Source organism: Plecotus auritus (genome assembly GCF_963455305.1).
Source record: "Plecotus auritus genome assembly, chromosome: 6".
In the NCBI taxonomy this organism is placed as follows: domain Eukaryota; kingdom Metazoa; phylum Chordata; class Mammalia; order Chiroptera; family Vespertilionidae; genus Plecotus; species Plecotus auritus.
The window spans coordinates 169,379,616-169,398,867 of record NC_137773.1 but is presented as its reverse complement, the minus strand read 5'-3'; the positions used below and the strand labels follow the sequence as shown (position 1 = coordinate 169,398,867).

The following is a 19,252-nucleotide window of genomic DNA, read 5'->3' as shown; positions in this document are numbered from 1 at the left end:
AAGAAAGAAATCTGCTCTAACTTTCTGAGAACTCTGCAGCAGGTCTTCTGATGCTGTTGTTTCTGTCTTGACTTGTGCAGACACATGAGGGACACATGTCAGGTGGCCCAGAACACTTGGGGTATTGTTCATCCCCAAACATCCCAGGAAACTGATATTTCAGACCCAGTAAGGACCTACTTGCTGAGCTACGATGAGATACGTAAAATACATAGTTAACTCCATTGGAAAATGGCTCGTCTTATCTTTTACCCTTCACCCATGGCCAATACACCCAGAAATGGTGCCCCTGGGAACTGCTGTCATATTAGCAGTAGGAAACTGTTTATATCCTGCTTCTGCCTCCTAGATACTAGACTAGACAACTGCATCTAGATTATGTTGCCCCCATACCGTCCCACCTCTTATCTGTTCCTTGGCCACCAGAATTTGGGTGCTGTTTAGGAAAGATTAACCACATCTATGGGCCAAGATACCTCAGTCTTGGAGCCTGTTTCCTCATTAGTAAGGTGGAGATGCCTGTTGTTCACTTCATTGAGACTTAGAGTAGGTGAAAATGCCCTGATCATGACATATAGCAGTGATTTTCAACCTTTTTCATTTTATTACTAAAAGTATGCGGCACACAACCAAAAAAAATATTTTTTGCAATCCGACAAAAATAGATATAATTATGATTCATTCACACTGGACGGCTGTTGGCTATCATTGTGTTAGCTGTTGTTATTTCACTATTTGACAATCTTAGGGAAAAGAGGTAGTGTCCCTGACTAAATAGTCAAGTATTGCATGTTTTAAAAATTCTTGAGGCACATCGGATGAAAACTGCTGACCTACAGTATAATAATAACTGGCTGAAGGCTCCGGATGTGCCAGGCCGTTTGCCGTGTGGTGTCTGTTGTTACCCGTTTCAGTGCTCATAGACCCATGTGGCGCACACTGTGCTCTGCATTTTCTAGATTGTTGGGTATCAAGACTCACAGGTTGGGTATCTTTCCCAAGGTCACCCAGAGGGGAAGGGGCAGAGCTAGGGTGCGTCTGGTCCCCATGACCTTGAATGGTCTGAGTACCGCAAATGCAGCCTGAGGCCCCGCTCCGCTCCCCTCGCGGAGGCTGGCACGGCCTGGAAGCCAGTAGTCCCGGCAGCCGAGCAGCCACCACCCTCCCGGCTGCAGCGACGCGCGCGAGCCCACCTTCAATGCCGGTACTTCCGGGTTCCTGGGGCGACCGGAAGTGAGTCCTCTCTCGCTTCCGGCTCGGCCATTGTTTTTTGCTTCTGCAGGCAACCACCGTGTTGTGCGCCGAGGCGGCGCCGCAGCGGTACTCCTAGTGAGTGGACGCGGGGCGGGGAACGAGGTGCTGCGTGGGGAGGGGAACGAGGGGCTACCTGGGGAGGGGAACGAGGGGCTACCTGGGGAGGGGAACGAGGGGCGGCCGGGCCCGGGGTCGTTAGACTGGAGCCGCGGCCGCCCACAGCCCAAGTCGGCCACGCTGGCCAGGCCCATGCTTCGCTCCAGCGGGCGGCGGTACCATCCCTCTGGCGCTCAGAAGCAGCCTTCTCTTGGTCGCATTCCTCTGACCAGCTCTGCCCGACCCGGAGCCGGGCCCCTGCGGGTGCAGCGATGAACAAGGCAGACGTGGACAGGTGAGCGGCGTCGCAGACGCCTGGTCGAGCGCAAAGTGCAGATAGGTGTTTTGCCAGCTTTACCCTGGGACACAAGGCGAAGCTTCAAAAGTGGGTCAGACGCTGCGGGGATTTCAAACGTGGAGTGTGACTTGGACACGCAAAAATCCAGATGAGATAAGCTGCTGAGCATTCGGAACAGTAAAGGAAGTGGGAAATGGCCATGCTTTATGTATGGGCTCCAGGAGTTAACAGGTTATTTTCGTCGTTTATAAAGAAATTGAGACCTAGAGAGAAGTAGCTTACCCAGGGTACCCAGTTGCAGAATTGGAATTGGAAGCAGAGCACAGATGCCCTAGTTACCACTAAAGTGCTGATTTTCAAAGTTTTACCCTAATATAAACTGAATGAAAGTTTTCCTCCTATTTCAGTATTAGCTAAATGAACCACATTCATTTGTTTACCAAATGTGTTTCTGTGTGCCATGTACACACATATGCAAAGATGACTAGAAACCAGCCCTGCCCTCTGAGTCCACCCAGAAAGTGGGGGAGACAGTCATGTAAACCCCAAAATACCAGTACTGCTCTAGGAGAAGTTTGAATGAAAAAGGTACTGTGGCCTCACTGAGGCAATAACCACACTTAAGCCTGGGCAGATCAAGATCAGGAAGGTTTTCTAGGGAAGGTAGATTAAGGAGAAAAAGGTCTGGGTTTTTTTTTGTGTGTGTGTGTTTTTAATATATATATATATATATTTTAAAATAAATCTTTATTCAGATTATTACAATTGTTTCTCCTTTTTCCCCCCATAGCTCCCCTCCACCCAGCTCCCACCCCACCTTCTGCCCTTACCTCCCCCCCACTGTCCTCATCCATGGGTGTATGATTTTTGTCCAGTCTCTTCCTGAACCCCCCCATACCCCTTTCCCCCTGAGAATTATCAGTCCACTCCCTTTCTATGCCCCTGATTCTATTATATTCACCAGATTATTCTGTTCCTCAGGTTTTTAATTCACTTGATTTTTAGGTTCACTTGTTGAAAGATATGTATTTGTTGTTCATAATTTTTATCTTTACTTTTTTCTTCTTCCTCTTCTTTAAGAATACCTTTCAGCATTTCATATAATACTGGTTTGGTGGTGATGAACTCCTTTAGCTTTTTCTTATCTGTGAAGCTCTTTATCTGCCCTTCAATTCTGAATGATAGCTTTGCTGGGTAGAGTAATCTTGGTTGTAGGTTCTTGCTATTCATCACTTTGAATATTTCTTGCCACTCCCTTCTGGCCTGCATAGTTTCTGTTGAGAAATCAGTTGACAGTCGTATGGGTGCTCCCTTGTAGGTAATTAACTGTTTTTCTCTAGCTGCTTTTAATATTCTCCCTTTGTCTTTTGCCCTTGGCATTTTAATTATGATGTGTCTTGGTGTGGTCCTCTTTGGATTCCTTTTGTTTGGGGTTCTGTGCGCTTCCTGGACTTGTAAGTCTATTTCTTTCACCAGGTGGGGAAAGTTTTCGGTCATTATTTCTTCAAATAGGTTTTCAGTATCTTGCTCTCTCTCTTCTTCTGGCACCCCCATAATTCTGATGTTGGTACGCTTGAAGTTGTCCCAGAGTCTTCTTACACTATCTTCAACTTTTTGGATTTTTTTTTCTTTTTGCTTTTTCGGTTGAGTGTTTTTTGCTTTGTATTTCAATTCTTTGACTTGATTCTTGTGTTCCTCTAGTCTGTTGTTGGGTCTCTGTATAATATTTTTTATTTCAGTCAGTGTATGTTTAATTTCTAGTTGGTCCTTTTTCATATCTTCGAGGGTCTCATTATATTTATCGGCCTTTTCTAGGCTATTCTTGAAAAGCCTTATAACCGTGGTTTTGAATTCTATATCCAGTCGTTTGTTTTCCTCCATTTCTTTCGTTTGTGATCTGTTTCTTTGACGCCGCATTTTCACTGCTTCCCTGAGTTGGTAGGGTAGATTTGTGTGCTAGGTTTCCTATATGGCCCAGTGGGTTGGCCTCCCCAGTTAACCTGAGGTGGACACTCTTGGTGCACCCCTTTGTGGACTGTGTGTACAGCCTTGTTGTAGTTAAGTCTTGATTGTTGTTGGTATCACTGGGAGGAATTGACCTCCAGGCCAGTTGGCTGTAAGGATCAGCTGTGTCTATGCTGGGAGAAGTTCGGTGCTGGAGACAGCCTTATAGGATTAGACTTGCCAAATTGCAATAGCCTCTGTGCTCAGCTTGGATGGGGTGGAGTCTCAGGGCGGAGCAGACAGTCTTGGCTTCCAGTTAGCCTTGCCCTTGCGCACGTGCGCACCTGTAGACCTCTGCCTTCCCCGGCTCCCGAGTCTCCGCTAGAGTCCAGATTCCCCCCACAAGAGCGTGGGTCCCCAGGGGCTCGCCTGGAACTGGGGTTCACTGCAGTCAGAACTGGGGCTCAGTGCAGTCAGGAGCTTCTGACTCCCTTCCACTAGGGAAAGCCTGTGGCAACCTCCGCAGCCTTTGTGCGCACTGGCTTGCACGCGCCTGCAGACCTCTGCCTTCCCCGGCTCCCGGGTCTCTGCCCGAGAGTCCAGATTCCCCCCCGTAAGAGCGTGGGTCCCCAGGGGCTCGCTTGGAAGTGGGGTTCAGTGCAGTCAGAATTGTGGTTCAGTGCAGTCAGGAGCTTCGGACTCCCTTCTGCTAGGGAAAGCCTGTTGCAACCTCCGCAGCCTTTGTGCACACTGGCGCGCGTGACTCCAGAACCCTGCCTGCCGGGGCTCCCCCGGATCTCCCCCGGGTCTCCGAGTCTCCGGGTGCCTTTCTCGCTACCTGACAGTCCAGACTCCCCCTGTATGAGCCTGGGTCCACAGGGTTTCACCCGGTACTGGGGTTCCGTGCAGTCAGAACTGGGGTTCATTGTGGTCGGGGGCTTCCTTTCCCCTTCCGCCAGAGAAAGTCAGCCAGGCTCTCAGCCGCCCTTCCTCTCTGTGCACACAAAGACCCTTTGCTGTACCTCCAATTCTCTGTGAGCTTTTCTCTTTCCTTCTAGTTGTAGAATTTTCACTCGGCCAGCTTTCCTGTGGTTCTGGATGGTGTCCGTTCTGTCTTTTAGTTGTAGTTTTGAAATTGTGCGAGGCAGCAGTTTAGGTGCTTACCTATGCCGCCATCTTGGTTTCTCCAATATATATATTTTTTATTGATTTCCGAGAGGAAGGGAGAGAGAGATAGAAACATCAATGATGAGAGAGAATCATTGATCTGCCTCCTGCACGGCCCCCACTGGGAATTGAACCCGAAACCCTTCAGTCCACAGGCTGATGCTCTATCCACTGAGCAAAACCACCTAGGGCATGTTTTTCGGTGTTTTTTTTTCAATCCTCACCAGATGATATTCTTTCATTGATTTTAGAGAAAGAAACATCAACGTGAGAGAGAAACATCAATCAGTTGCCTCCCATACCAGCCATATGGAATGACCACCTCCGGGACTTGAATCCCACAACCCGGTCATGTGCCTGACTAGGAATCATACCCACGACCTCTCAGTCCACGGGACAGTGCCCAACCAACTGAGCCACACCCGCCAGGACAGAAAAGGTCTGACATTGTCTGACTCCATCAGGTTCTTTTCCTTTGGTGGCCATCCAGCAGTTTGCAGGGTGTGAGTGTCAAGTTGTATATAAACTAGTTAGAGTACAGTGTTGCCCTGGCTGATTTGGCTCAGTGGATAGAGCGTCAGCCTGTGGACTTAAGGGTCCCAGGTTCAATTCCAGTCAAGGGCACAGGTTTCAGGCTTGTCCCCGGTGGGGGGGCGTGTGGAAGGCAGCCGATCCATGAGTCTCATCATTGATGTTTCTCTCTCTTTCCCTCTCCCTTCCTCTCTGAAATCAATTAAAATATATTTAAAAAAAAAATAAAGTACAGTGTTCTAGTGAGAGGGTCAGAGAAGGAGGCTGCCAGCCCTCTTCCTGTATGAGGCAGTCAGGAAAGCCTTCAAGAGAAAATGGCATTTGGGTCTTGACAAATGAATAGGAGTTTGTCAGAAGTTGAAAGGAAGCCCAGCCAGTGTGGCCCAGTAACTGAGTGGCAACCCATGAGTCAGGAGCTCACCTTACGATTCTCGGTCACGGCACATGTCCAGATTGTGGCCTTGATCCCCAGTAGAGGCCATGCAGGAGGCAGCCAGTTGATGATTCTCTCTCATTGATGTTTTTCTCTATCCCTTCCCCTTCCTCTCTGAAATCAATAAAAACGTATTTTTTTTTAAAAGCTCTAAAGAAGGAAGAAAAATCCAAACAGGGAAAGAGTATTTTAGCTGTGTCTCTAGAGCTTTAGTCTCAACTTTATTGTGCATCTCTAGCTGAATATAAAAGAGTAGAAGAGTGTTGAGCATACACTTCCAGCATAGGTTTATTTGTAAGTTAAAGATATGTGCTATTTTACAAATTTAATGCATATTATAAAACATGCACTAAATATGAGTTAAATAATAACTTAGTGTTTTCTTATGTGCCCTTTGAATCATCTTGCATTTCCCACAATTGAAGATCATTGTTATCTTTCTATGCTGGGTACCTGGGGAGAGTGGGAGAGAGTGTGGCTAGGACAGAGGTCTAAGACTGTTGTGAAGGGCCGAGAGTGCTAGGTATCGATATTTAGGTTTTATCTTCTAGGGAGCCACTGAAAGTTTAAGAAGGTAAGTCACTTGGAAAGATGCTTAGACTGCCCTGGTTGTGCGCTTGCTCTCTTTTTTTCTGGAGCTTTGTGGAGGGTCTGTTATCAGCCTGAACACTTCAAGGACTTTGATTTCTCTCTTATGTTTCTGTAGGTGCCACTCCCCTCACCCTACATCCCAACTTTGAAAAACAGCTCCTGGGACCTGAATTATAGACCATCATTTAAATCAGACAAACTGCTGCTGGAACAGGCTTCTCTTTGGGGTCACAATGGCCACCCCAGGCAGGGAAACTTTAGGTCTCATCCCGGGGAGTGCTGTGCTCCAGAAGCAGGAGCCAGGGAGCCAGACCTGGGGGCAAGGCTGCAGTCTCCAAAAGAACCACCCTCCTGTTTGTGAAATTTTCCGGCTACACTTCAGGCAGTTGTATTACCATGAGATGTCTGGGCCCCAGGAGGCGCTGAGCCGGCTTCGGGAGCTCTGCCGCTGGTGGCTGATGCCAGAGGTGCACACCAAGGAGCAGATCCTGGAGCTGCTGGTGCTGGAGCAGTTCCTGAGCATCCTGCCTAGCCAGCTCCGGACCTGGGTGCAGCTGCATCACCCCCAGAGTGGCGAGGAAGCCGTGGCCGTGGTGGAGGATTTCCAGAGACACCTCAGTGGTGGATCAGGAAAGGTGAGTAGTTGGCATCTAGAACCATTCTCTAATGCTTAGGTTAGCTTGGGAATAGGCATTCTCCCTTCCTTAGGCCCTAGACTGGTTTGCTCTTAGGATTCCTGAGCCAGTCATACACTTCTGTTTACGCTCCAAGCCATAAACGGAAATGCAGATTGCAGCCAAGCTGTGAATCACTTTGTGAAATAGTGTTTTGTGAGCCCAGCTCCAGCCTGGAGATCCACACAGCACTCCGGGCAGTAGAGGATCTGCACATTGGTTAGAATGTGGAAACATAGTGAGCAGAGATAAACCTCAGGTATGCTGATAACATGGGTCCTCATTTGAGAAGTTCTCATTACTCCCTTCTTCGGTCTTCTCAGAGTCAATTCTCTCTCTTCCTGCCCTTTAGGTTCCTTATGAGAGGTGACATTTGGGGCTTCATAAACATTTTTCCCTTTTTTAGCTTTCTAAACCACTTAGGGTCTTTTTGCCTCTTTACCTCTAATTTCAATTTTTCCTCGGACCTCTCAAATTTAAAGCCAAGGTAATTAAGATTAGAGGAAAAGCTGGAGAGTCAAAACTGTGATAACAGGGAGAAATCTGGCTTCTAGGACCACAGAGCTAACTCTCTCAATGACCATTTATATCAGCCAGGGTTCAGCCAAAGAAGTAAAACCAGTAGAAAATTATTTTATGTATTTATATACATATTTATATTATTGACAGAAAGTGGCTTTTGTGATTATGGGAGCTAGCAAGGCAAGTCTGAAATCTGTAGGGCAGGCCAACTGGAAGGGCTGGCTGAAACTCTCAGGCACAGGCGGAAGCTGCTGTCCCAGGCAGAATTTCTACAATGGAACCATCAGTTCTGAATTTTAGGTCTTCCAGCTGATTAAGTCAGGCCCATCCAAATTATCTAGGATACTAAAGTAAACCGATTATGGACTTTAATCTCATGTACAGAATACCTTCACAGCAACAGCTAGGTTAATGCTAAATTGACACATCAAAAAACCATCACACCATGAATAAGTCAGTTCCTTCAGATGAGTCTCAGATTGCTCCCTTGTAACTGAACAGGGTGAATTAGGGTCTCCTCTATGTTTACTCCTTTGCAGTTTAGCAGGAAAAACTAATAAATAAAATTTCCCAAATACCATCACATACTTTTTACTCAGTGCTTTTAAAAAAATGATTACATATCTATGCCTAGGGAATCATTTCCAGTTGATTGGGAGTCCTAGGGCTAAATCTTTTCCAAGAGTATTAGCCAATGCCCATTTGGTATCATCAAATCCATTGTCAACAGTATTTCCTTGTGTAAACAAACACACAGAAATAAATCAACCATCATTGGGGTCTAGAGAGCAAGTAGGCCCAACCATGGGCAAAGACAAATGGCTTAAAGAACTGTTTAGAGTGCCATTTGTGAGGAGGGTGGAAGGAAAATTTTCCTGTTCCCTCACTTCTTTTGCTTTAAGCAGAAGGAAATGCTCCCTCTATTAAAATTCAGTCTTTTTTACCGAGGGAGCCTCAGAAAAAAGAGACTGCAGCCCAGCCGCCATGGCTCAGTGGTTGAGCGTCGACCAATGAACCAGGAGTTCACGGTTTGATTCCGGGTCAGGGCACATGCCTGGGTTGCGGGCTTGATCCCCAGTGTGGGGTGTGCAGGAGGCAGCAGATCAATGATTCTCATTATTGATGCTTCTATCTGTCTCCCTCTCCCTTTCTGAAATCAATAAAAATATGTATTTTTAAAAAGTGACGAGTCACAAACCCAAGAGAGTGACTAACATTGATAGGGCAGCTGAACCCAGGAGTGGGGTCTTTGGATTCCATTTTTTACTCTGCCACTATTGTCAGTTTTCTGATGTAAAGACAAGAGAGCAGCGCCCTGGGTGGTGTGCTCAGTGGTTGGAGTGTCAGCCCACACACTGACGGGTCTTGGAATGATTCCCAGGCAAGGGCACGTACCTAGGTTGTAGGTTCAATCCCTGACCCCCATAGGGGTGTGTGTAGGAAGCAGCTGGTCAATGTGTCTCCCTTTCCCTCTCTTTCACTGTATCTAAAAATCCTTAGATGAGGATTAACCAAAAAAAAAAAAAAAAAGGACATGAGAGCAGGGCTGTCTCTCCTAGCACAGGCTCATAATATGTATTTATGGCTAAATGAATAAATAAGCTTTCTCATGGCAGTTTGGCATGGGGCAGTTAAGGAATGTCAGGGCAGATCAGAGTCAGTCTGCTTAGCCGGAGGGAGCATGTGCGTGTGTGCACATTGGGGCTGGAAAGGGTTGAAAAGGTATCCTTGAAGGGCTGCAGAATCATGCAACTTGAAAAATGCTTCTATATCCTTCTATTTTAGCTTCTAGCAGGCTTACAAAATATGAAAATAGTAATCGTTACCTCCATTTGACAAGTGATATAAGCACAGAGAGGTTAATTGACTCATCTAAGATGAAAGAGCTAGTAGGTGTTCCCTTTGACCCTGAGACTTAGCCAACATGTGATTATTGCTGATTACCACCAAGTGTGGGAACTAGACTTTTCCAGCTCCCTAGGTTCTAAGCCTCTAGCTTTCCCCTAGTGTCTTGCTGTGGAATGCCATCGTAGAATGAAAATTGGAATGGGGATTGCGTGCCTGTGAGGAAAGGAAATTTATGGGTACTAGATAATGAACAGGAAGTGTGCCAGGGTTTAATTGCTGGTGAATTACAAGGTTTTGTTGTCACAGTGCAATTAAGGTCCATCCTCTGCCAGTTCCCAGAGCTGCTTTATTTAAGAACTGTAACTCCCGCTCAGCTATTGTGCTCAGTGGTTGAGCTTTGACCCATGTACCAAGAGATCACCAGTTCGATTCCCGGTAAGGGCATGTGCTGGGTTGCAGGCTCGATCCCCAGTAGGGGGAATGCAGGAGGCAGCCAATCGTTGTTGATTCTCTCCCATCGATGTTTCTCTCTCTTCCTCACTCTCTAAAATCAATAAAAACATGTTTTTTAAAAGAGAACTGTAACTCCCATTTATAAGATCTGCCCAGTGCAGAACCTGGTCACCACAGACCCCAGGGAGCCTCCTGGTTCCACCACTACACTGGAGACATATACAGTAAAGAAGCAAGTTCCCTCCCATCAGCAGATGTAACCCAATTGGGCAAGTCCAGTATGGTTTATCAAAGGAGCAGTTATTTTCTCCTTCTGATGTACTATGTATATGCAGAGTGAATGAGCTTATAAATGTGATTTATTTAGATATTTTAGATTTTCTGTTCCAAATGCTGGTAAAAATAGTAATCATGAGATTGTGAGGAGCTGGTTTGATGGCAGCAGCAACGGTTAGAAAGAAAAGGTCTGTGCTTTGAGATATTCTCAAAGTCTCTAAAAATTGATGTTATCTGATTCTATTTGACTTCTTACTATAAACTATTTTTTTTTAAAAAATATATTTTATTGATTTTTTACAGAGAGGAAGGGAGAGGGATGATAGAGAGTTAGAAACATCGACGAGAGAGAAACATCGATCAGCTGCCCCCTGCACACCCCCCACTGGGGATGTGCCCGCAACCAAGGTACATGCCCCCGACTGGAATCGAACCTGGGACCCTTCAGTCCGCAGGCCGACGCTCTATCCACTGAGCCAAACCGGTCAGGGCTACTATAAACTATTGAGGAGATGTAGTTCCTATTGAAAACTGAGTTTGCAGATAATCCTAAAAACCTGTAGCAAAATATCAAGAGGAAATCAGACAGCAAATATTATTATTAATTGAGCACCAATGTTGGGCCCAGCATTGTTCTAGGAGCTAGTGGTCAAGAGAAAAAGCTTATATTTCATTGGGGAGACATATACAATAAAGGTGTAAATAAGATAATACAGAGATTAATACATGCAGTAGAAAATATAATCAGGTAATTGGAAAGAGTGACTGTCTTTGCTTTGTCAGTGTGGTCAGGGATGGTTTCTCTGAAGAGGAGACACTTTTGCTGAGAGAAATTGGAGAAGCTCTTTTGAGGTTTGTCAGCCACTGTTTTTGGGATATTGCTTCAGCCTCAGCGTTATTTGTGCACATACAGATATACACAGCTATCATTCTTTAATTTTTTGGTACTTCTGTTTGGTCTCTTCTATAGGCTTAGGTCCTAGGGAGTGTACTGAATTGCTCTCCTGCCTCCTTTTTCTAGATGATTCTTAAAGCAATTTGTGTCTGAGGAACTGACACAGAGGGAAAGAGGTTATATAATCTGATCTTCAAGCTTCTAACAGGAAGGTCTACAGAAGGATGAGGATTACAAGCTGCAGATACTACTTAGACAGTTCCTTCCCCTAGTAGGCTGTACTGGTGGGGCTGGAAAGATACTCTGGCTCTTCCTTTCCCTGGCTTTCTTGCCTGGGATGCTTCTTAGAGGTTTTGGATTTTGTACCTTCAAGGATTGTCTCTTGAACCCAATTGTATTTCCTTGTCTCTAGGTTTCAGCTCCAGCACAGAAACAGGAAATGCATTTGGAGGAGATGACAGCCTTGAGTGCAACAGAGGAATCTCTTTCTACCTCACTCCTCAGTAACGGTTCAGCCCGTGGAGCCCACCTGGAGCCTCCTCATGACCCAGGGGCATACTGCCTCCCCAATGGGCACTCCGGTACTTGCCTCTCCGGCTCTGGTGTCTACTCACACCTCTCTTCTCTCTTCTGGAATCACTTTTCCTTCATCTCCACTTCTCCACCTTATTGGAATCCCTCATTGCCCTGCCCTCTGTCTTCCTTCCGTAGAGACTTTTTCTGTTCCCTTTTGCTTATTCTTTAATCATTAATGTATTTAGCAAGTTTTTGTCGTGGCAAAGGCACTGTTGGCAGCAGAAACAGTATATAGTATACCATCACTGTGCTTTCAAAGAGCCATTTAGTTACCTACTAGGCAGAGAGTCGGTCATAGTGTAAGAGCCAATCTCATAAGAGACATGAGTGATACCTATTCTCAGGCATTTGATGCCATCACGAATGAGCAATGTGGACATTGTTAATTGTAAGCAAGATCATGTGGTCCTTGTTAATGGTGAGCTGGGGTGGGTAGGGATGGATACTTCATGGTGTTGGATAGTGAAAAATCAAGGAGAAACTTTTTCTTTAATATATTTTTATTGATTTCAGAGAGGAAGGGCGAGGGAGAGAGAGATAAAAACATCAATGATGAGAGAGAATCATTGCTTGGCTGCCTTCTGCATGCCCCACACTGGGGATTGAGCCCACAACCCGGGCACGTGCCCTTGGCCAGAATCGAACCCTGGACCCTTCAGTGCACAGGCCGATGCTCTACCCACTGAGCAAAACTGGCTAGGGCTCAAGGAGAAACTTTAAGGGTGGAGGACACCTAGTAGAGAATATAAACAAAGACTTAAGTGGTTAAATCCTTGGACCCTGTTGAGGTAGGGTCAAGGAGGACTGCATTTGAGAGCCTAGGGTCTGTTTGTACAAGGCCTTAGAGTTAAGAGTAAGAAGTTCAGGACAGTTACTCTGGCACATGTGAGCATTACTAATCCAAAGGGTAGACCAGTGGTTGGAAGCTTTAGTAGGAGGCTAGTGTAGGAGAATAGCTGTGAGGTGATTATTGCCTGAACGAGGTTGAATGGAGTGGAAAGTGATAGATGCAACAGGCATTGTGAAGGAAAAATCCATGGGGTATAGGAGAAGAGGAGGAATTAGGGTTTTGGACAATGTCTGGAATCATTGACAGAACTTAGGAAAGGAAGATGTTAAGAACACACATTTGAGATACTGAACTTCAGAATTCTGGGGCAGCAAATGAAATGTCCAAGCAACTGGAAGCTTGTAAAAGGGGTCTAGGAAAGAACTGAGAACTTAAGAGCATAATTAGAACAGTGAGAGTTGGTGAGATCTCTGACAGAGAGAAAGGAAAGCACTACTGTCTGAGCTCCTGGAGTGTCCAAATGAGAGGGCAGACAAGGAAGAGGGGGGCGGGGCCAGAGATCTAAGGGGGAAATCAGGTGAGGCTGGTGCTAGGGAAGCCATGTGGAGAGGAAGTCGTCAGAAGTATAGCTTCCTTATGAGAGGTTGAACAGAGTGAGGACTGGCAGACCAGTTTTCAATTTGACCAGGGTCCTGCTACTTCACTTTCCTTGGAAAATTCACAGCACACTTAGGATAACGCCTGTATGGACAAGGGATGAGAAACTGTGGAGTTGCCTGGGTCCTCTTGAATCCACTCAGTGGGATACTGACCTCATTAAAGCCAAGGGCAGGGCTTGTCCACTCATAGATTTCTTTCCTCCTTCAGCTCATTGTGCTTCCCCAGTGTCTTCCCTTCCCCAAGTGAGGAACATAGGAGACCAAGCAGCAGAAACTGTGCTTCAGATGGTCAGGCCCCAGGTGAGCTTGGTTCTGTCTATCTTTTGTGAGTTCCTGAGTCTGGAACAGAATACTGGTAGCTAGAGCAGTGGTTCCCAACATGGGACACAAGGGGGCAATTTGATTTTTAAGGGGGGGACAATTTGAGAATGAGTTATTAACAGTGAATTTTTTTGCATTTCTTACGGTCCTACGGACTTTATATACAGTATATAAGTATATGTTGTGACATTTATGCATTGAAGTTCTTTCATATATGTTTTATAAAACTTTATTTGCTTTTTTTTAAAAAATCCTCACCTGAGGATATTTTCCATTGATTTTAGAGAGATTGGAAGAGAGAGGGACAGAGAAATAACAATGTGAGAGAAACACATTGATTGGTTGCCACCTGCATGAACTCCAACTAGGGCCCAGGTTAGGGAGGCACCTGCAACCGAGGCACGTGTCCTTGACCAGAATTGAACCCAGGACCCTACAGTCCGCTCTATCCACTGAGCCAAACTGGCTAATTGCTATTTTTTTCATATCTCTTCATATTATTACTATTTTTACAATTTCTTAGTGATTTCTTCTTCAGTACTTCAGCTGTTCTTTTATTTTATTTTTCTCTTTCATGGATGCCATGTTCTTTGGAAGCTTGTTTAGACCAAGTTAATGGCCTTTTAGGCTTTCTCCACGTGAATAAGAGTTAATTTTTTAAAAAATAAGAATTATATGTCACAGGATGGGCATTAGGATTTTAGAGATGCTTAGGTGGGTCTTGGCCAAAAAACGGTTGGGAACCACTGAGCTAGAGCTTAATCTCAGGGGCACTGGATCATTCTGAAACTGCTCCTCTGGCTTCCAACCTTCTTGCTTCCCTTGGAGCTTGGTGCCACCTACTGAGTTCATGGACTCTCTCTGGCCCTGTACTTGTCCTTTTAGATGTGTCATCCCAGCTTCTTCCTCCTCCACCTCTTTGCCCACCAGGGCCCTTACCCTGTGCTCTTGGTATCTCTGATGACTCCGACCTTCAGGGTGGGAATATCTGTTGAGCAATAGAAGCTTGTCATTGCAGGGGTCTGCAATGTACAAGTTCCTGTCTGTGGACTACACTGAACAGAAGTTGGAAGATCCGTCACTGAGTCAGAGAGCCCTGTACCAGAACATCATGCTGGAAACGAACTGCAGCATGGCCTCACTGGGTAATGATTCTGTGCCACAGTAACTTAGCATCTGCATCCTTCACATTTTCTTTACTCCATTTTTTCTTTTTAAACTTTTATTACGAAAAATTACAACATAGACAAAACAGAACAATACAATGAACCTCTCTGCGCCCATCACCCAGCATTATCAGTTTTCAAAATTCTCTTTACCTCATAATGGATTGAGCTAGGGTGGTTTAGTTAGAGTTTGTATTTATAAGGATTAGAGAGCACTCAAGTTATTGTAAGTGATGAGTTATGTTACTTACAATAAGGCTAAAGGGATAGGAAATCTGTACAAACTGACCAGCTAGACCAGACTTCGGAAAGCAGGGCCTCATTGAGACTGAGGAGCCTGGGAGCCTCAGCAACAAAAGGAAATGAGTTTTACACTATGTTGAATTAGGGACACAACACAGCTGGCTCCCTACATATCTCCTCCCACCGCTACCCATTGTTTTCACTCTGAATCTTTTCTCCCCCCATGGCTCCTCTCAATTAGACCTTGTTCCCAATTGCTTTCTGGTTGCTGTGGCCCCTAATGGCTTGGCTTCTCTCCATGCATCATTTCAGCTTTGGTCTCTGACCTTTCAGTTTTCCTCCTCACTTGACTGTGCTAGCTTAGCATCTCTCTGTCCTGATAGATCTTCATCCATCTTCCTCCACTGACCTTTCCCCTCTTTGTCTTTTGTCCTTGAAGAAAAATTTGAGCTATTTCTGATTTTTTTCTCTTGTTCTCAATTTGTTACCTCATTCCTTATGTGAAGGCTTTTTCAGGTAAATAGACTCCTGATGATTCTGTTTCCTCAATAGGATAAGAAATGCTTTTTTCTTCTTTCTTTTGGGATCAGGTGAGACTCGGATGGAAAATTCAGAGTTGCCTCCAAGGCAGGAAATTTCCAAAGGAACAGAGTCATCTGATGGGACATCAGGAGGCCTGTATGGGGTGGTTCCTGGGGGACCAGAAGCTGGAAATGCCTGTGAAGATGCTTTAATAAAGCTAGAAGCACAACCCTCAGAGGAGGAAGGGAGCAGACTAGAAAGTGATTTCTTGGAAAGAACATGTGAGGATAAAAATAAATCTACAAAAGATGGATGTGATGAGTATAAGGATGTTGGGGAACGTAAGAATCTGTCCTGTAGTCCTACAGAATATCAAGTTTTGAAGGCACAGAAATTCTATCAATGTGATGAATGTGGCAGAGCTTTCAATAGGAGTACACACCTCACTAACCATCAGAGAATCCACACTGGAGAGAAACCATTTGTATGTAATGAGTGTGGCAAGGCCTTCAGGCAGACGTCTCAGCTCATGGCTCATCTTAGAACCCACACAGGGGAAAAGCCCTATGAATGCAGCAAATGTGAAAAGACCTATCGGCACATGTCCAATCTCATTCAACACCAGAGATTCCATAATGGAGAGAAACCGTATAAATGTAATGAATGTGGAAAAGCTTACAGTGTGAGTTACAAACTCTATGACCACCTAAGAACCCATACTGGGGAGAAGCCTTACGAATGCATTAAGTGTGGAGCAGCCTTTTCTCGGAATACATATCTTCTCCGACATCAAGCACTTCACACTGGTAAGAAACCCTACAAGTGCAACGAGTGTGGGAAAGGTTTATCTTCTAAAAGAGATCTTATTGACCATCAGAGAATTCACACTGGAGAAAAGCCTTTTGAGTGCAATGACTGTGGCAAGGCCTTTCGTCAGAATAGTAATCTTATTCGACATCAGAGACTTCACACAGGTGAAAAGCCCTATAAATGCAATGAGTGTGGCAGATCCTTCGGTCGAAAGTCACACCTCATTGCACATCAGAGAATTCACACTGGGGAGAAACCCTATGAATGTATTGAGTGTGGAAAAGCCTTCAGTCAGCTTTCTACTCTTAATCACCACTATCGAACTCACACTCGAGAGAAGCTCTGAGGTCTGGCTTCATCAGGTTCTTAGGTGTAAGTTTCTAAGACACAGAGCAAGGAACTTTGAATTAAGCTTTCTGTATAAGAAGGATGTTTACCCTGATCCCCTCTTGGGACCATTAATCAAAGTGGGCCATTCCCTAAACGCTGTCTGTTGGGTCATGAAGGTGGAGGTGGGAGGAACAATGCAGTCCTTCTCCACTATTGGGAAAGTGTGACTACACGTTTCTTGTACTTGTTGGGTTTTCCCCTCCCTCCTTTCCTTTCCTCCTTCCTTCCTTGTTTCCCTCTCTCCTATCTTTTTTCCTTCCTCCCTCTCTTCTCTCTTTTTCTCTTTTCTTTCAACTGTTTAGAAATGTATCTCATTTCTTCAGTATGATCATACCATGATCATACTATGCTTTTCAAGAACAGAGATTATATATTTCTTATTCTATTCTACCTCTCCTATTTTATAAAGTTATTCTCCAAGACTGATCATTCTTTACTTTGTCTTGGCTGTATACCTCCTTACCTACTTTTTTTGTTCTGTTAATCCTCATCAGAGGAAATTTTTCTGTTGACTTATTTAAGAGAGGAAGGGAGCAGGAGAGAGAGAAACATCAGTGATGAGAGAGAATCATGGATCGGCTGCCTTCTGCACACCCCCCACTGGGGATCGAGCCCACAACTCAGGCATGTGCCCTTGACTGGAATCGAACCTGGGATGGGACCCTTCAGTCTGCAGGCCGACGCTCTATTCACTGAGCCAAACCGGCTAGGGCTCTGTTGACTTTTAGAGAGTGGAAGGGAGGTGGGGAGACACACAGAGGTAAGCATTAATGTGAGAGAGACACGGTGATTGGTTGGTTCCTACATGTGCCTGGACCAGGGCCGGGGATCAAGCCTGAAACCGAGATATGTGCCCTCGATCGGAGTCTAACATGGGACCCTTCAGTCCGTGGGCTGGTGCTCTATTCACTGAGCCAAACTGGCCAGGGCCTTACTTTTTTTGTTTGTTTACTTTTGAAACTTCTCCAGTCTAGACCCCATCACTAGTATTCCCTACTCAGAAAACCTTTTCTTTTTCTCATTTGCTAATCTATGTTCCTTATAATCTTCCAGATCAATCTCATTTCTAGATCCTTTCAGATCCAACTCATCTGTGAAAGACTTCTTCAGACGCTTCTTCATTCCTCTTACTCATTTGACCTCAGTACTTTAAATTAGTTGCTGCTTTAATGTGCAACTGTTGTTAAATTGCCTTGTAAATTATTCTCAACTTAATCCTTATGTGTATACATTCATGCCAGTTTATTGTAGGTTCTTTGAGGTTGGGTATGGCAAATATTTCTTTTAGCATATAGAAAATAATTTTCATACACTAGTTAACAAATAATATTTTAAAAACTTACTCTCCAATTGAACCATCTTTAAATTGGACACAATCTACCTACCCCTCTCCACCACCAGACTAGAAGCTTTTCAAGATGGAAGTGGCATCTCATCATAGAATATCACATACAAAGACCTCATATCTTCTACATGTACCCCTGGAAATCTTACTGTTACTCCATTGTTAGTTTCTGATATATATTCTATAGTGTATATGAAGTTTCCTTCTATTTCTGTCTTTAGAAGAAGCAATGTAGAATTGTAGTTAAGGACTCAGATTTTGTGCCTTGAACTCTAGGTTCAATCATGAATCCATCACTTTCTTTGGTGTGTGATCCTGAGCAAGTCAGTTGGTTTCCTTGTATCTCAGTTCTTCCATGTATAAAAGGAAGCGACCTCATAGTGATGTTAGGATAAAATTAGTTCATAAGTGTAAGGCACTTAACAGTGCTTGGCACATAGTACACATTATAGTAATTACTGTATTTTGTTTTTATTAGAGTGGCTGCTAAGTTCTATCACGTTTTAAAAGAAATCTATTGGTGTAATTTTATGGGTCATATCATTTATTTTTGTAATACTTTTGACAAGTTTCCAAATAAATGAAATTTCTTTGCACTTTTGGTATAAAACCCATTTGTTTGTGGTGATTTTTTAAAGTACAGAACTAGATTAAATTAATATTTCGTTGGCTTTTGCAAAGTATTTTGGAAGAGTTTGCATAATGTGGGAATTACTCTAAAGGGTAAAAATAATGGTCTGATCCATTCTTGGGGAGGAGTGAATTGGGAGGGACAAATCTTTAGCAACATTTTGATTTCTTAAGTGGTTGCGCTGTTTAGATTTCTACCTCTTTGTTAATTTTGGTTATATATATCTGGAAGTCATTTTACCAGGCTGTCAAATGATGGCATAAAATTTCACCTAGTATTCTATAAATTGTAAAGCGATATACATTGTAGTAGTATGTCCCATGTACTTTTACACTTTTTTTTTTTTAATCCTCACCGAAGGATTTCTTCCCATTGATGTTTTTTTAAAATATATTTTATTAATATTTTACAGAGAGGAAGGGAGAGGGATAGAGAGCTAGAAACATCGATGAGAGAGAAACACCGATCAGCTGCCTCCCGCACACCCTCCACCGGGGACGTGCCCGCAACCAAGGCACATGCCCCAGACCGGAATCGAACCCGGGACCCCTCAGTCCGCAGGCCAACGCTCTATCCACTGAGCCAAACAGGTTTCAGCCCATTGATTTTTTAGGGAGAGTAGAAGAGAGAGGGAAAGACAGAGAAACATCGATGTGAGAGAAACAATTGGTTGCCTTCTGCAGGAGCCTGTAACCAAGGTACGCTTCCTTGATTGGAAGCGAACCCAGGTCCCCAAGCCCACACTATCCACTGAGTCAAACCTGCTAAGGGACTTTTACACTTTTGAAGTATCTTCTCATCGTTTCTTATACCTTGA

General features: G+C 44.6%; 1 protein-coding gene across 4 annotated transcripts; it reads left to right on the top strand.

The window, feature by feature from the left end:
• Nucleotides 1–1,267: 1,267 nt before the first annotated feature.
• LOC308249969 (zinc finger protein with KRAB and SCAN domains 7-like) lies at nt 1,268–18,411 on the top strand. Of its 4 annotated transcripts, XM_080672142.1 has the most exons (7): nt 1,470–1,645; nt 6,430–6,949; nt 11,395–11,563; nt 13,216–13,307; nt 14,347–14,473; nt 15,328–16,065; nt 17,513–18,411. In XM_080672142.1, the coding sequence occupies exons 2-7, from the start codon at nt 6,548–6,550 to the stop codon at nt 17,527–17,529; spliced, it is 1,545 nt and encodes a 514-aa protein (XP_080528268.1). In that variant the 5' UTR covers nt 1,470–1,645; nt 6,430–6,547; the 3' UTR covers nt 17,530–18,411. The 4 variants fall into 4 exon arrangements, with proteins under 4 accessions (XP_080528266.1, XP_080528268.1, XP_080528265.1 ...); XM_080672140.1 differs by lacking the exon at nt 1,470–1,645 and adding an exon at nt 1,268–1,329 and having other exon boundaries at nt 15,328–18,411; XM_080672139.1 differs by having other exon boundaries at nt 15,328–18,411.
• The last annotated feature ends 841 nt before the right edge of the window (nt 18,412–19,252 follow it).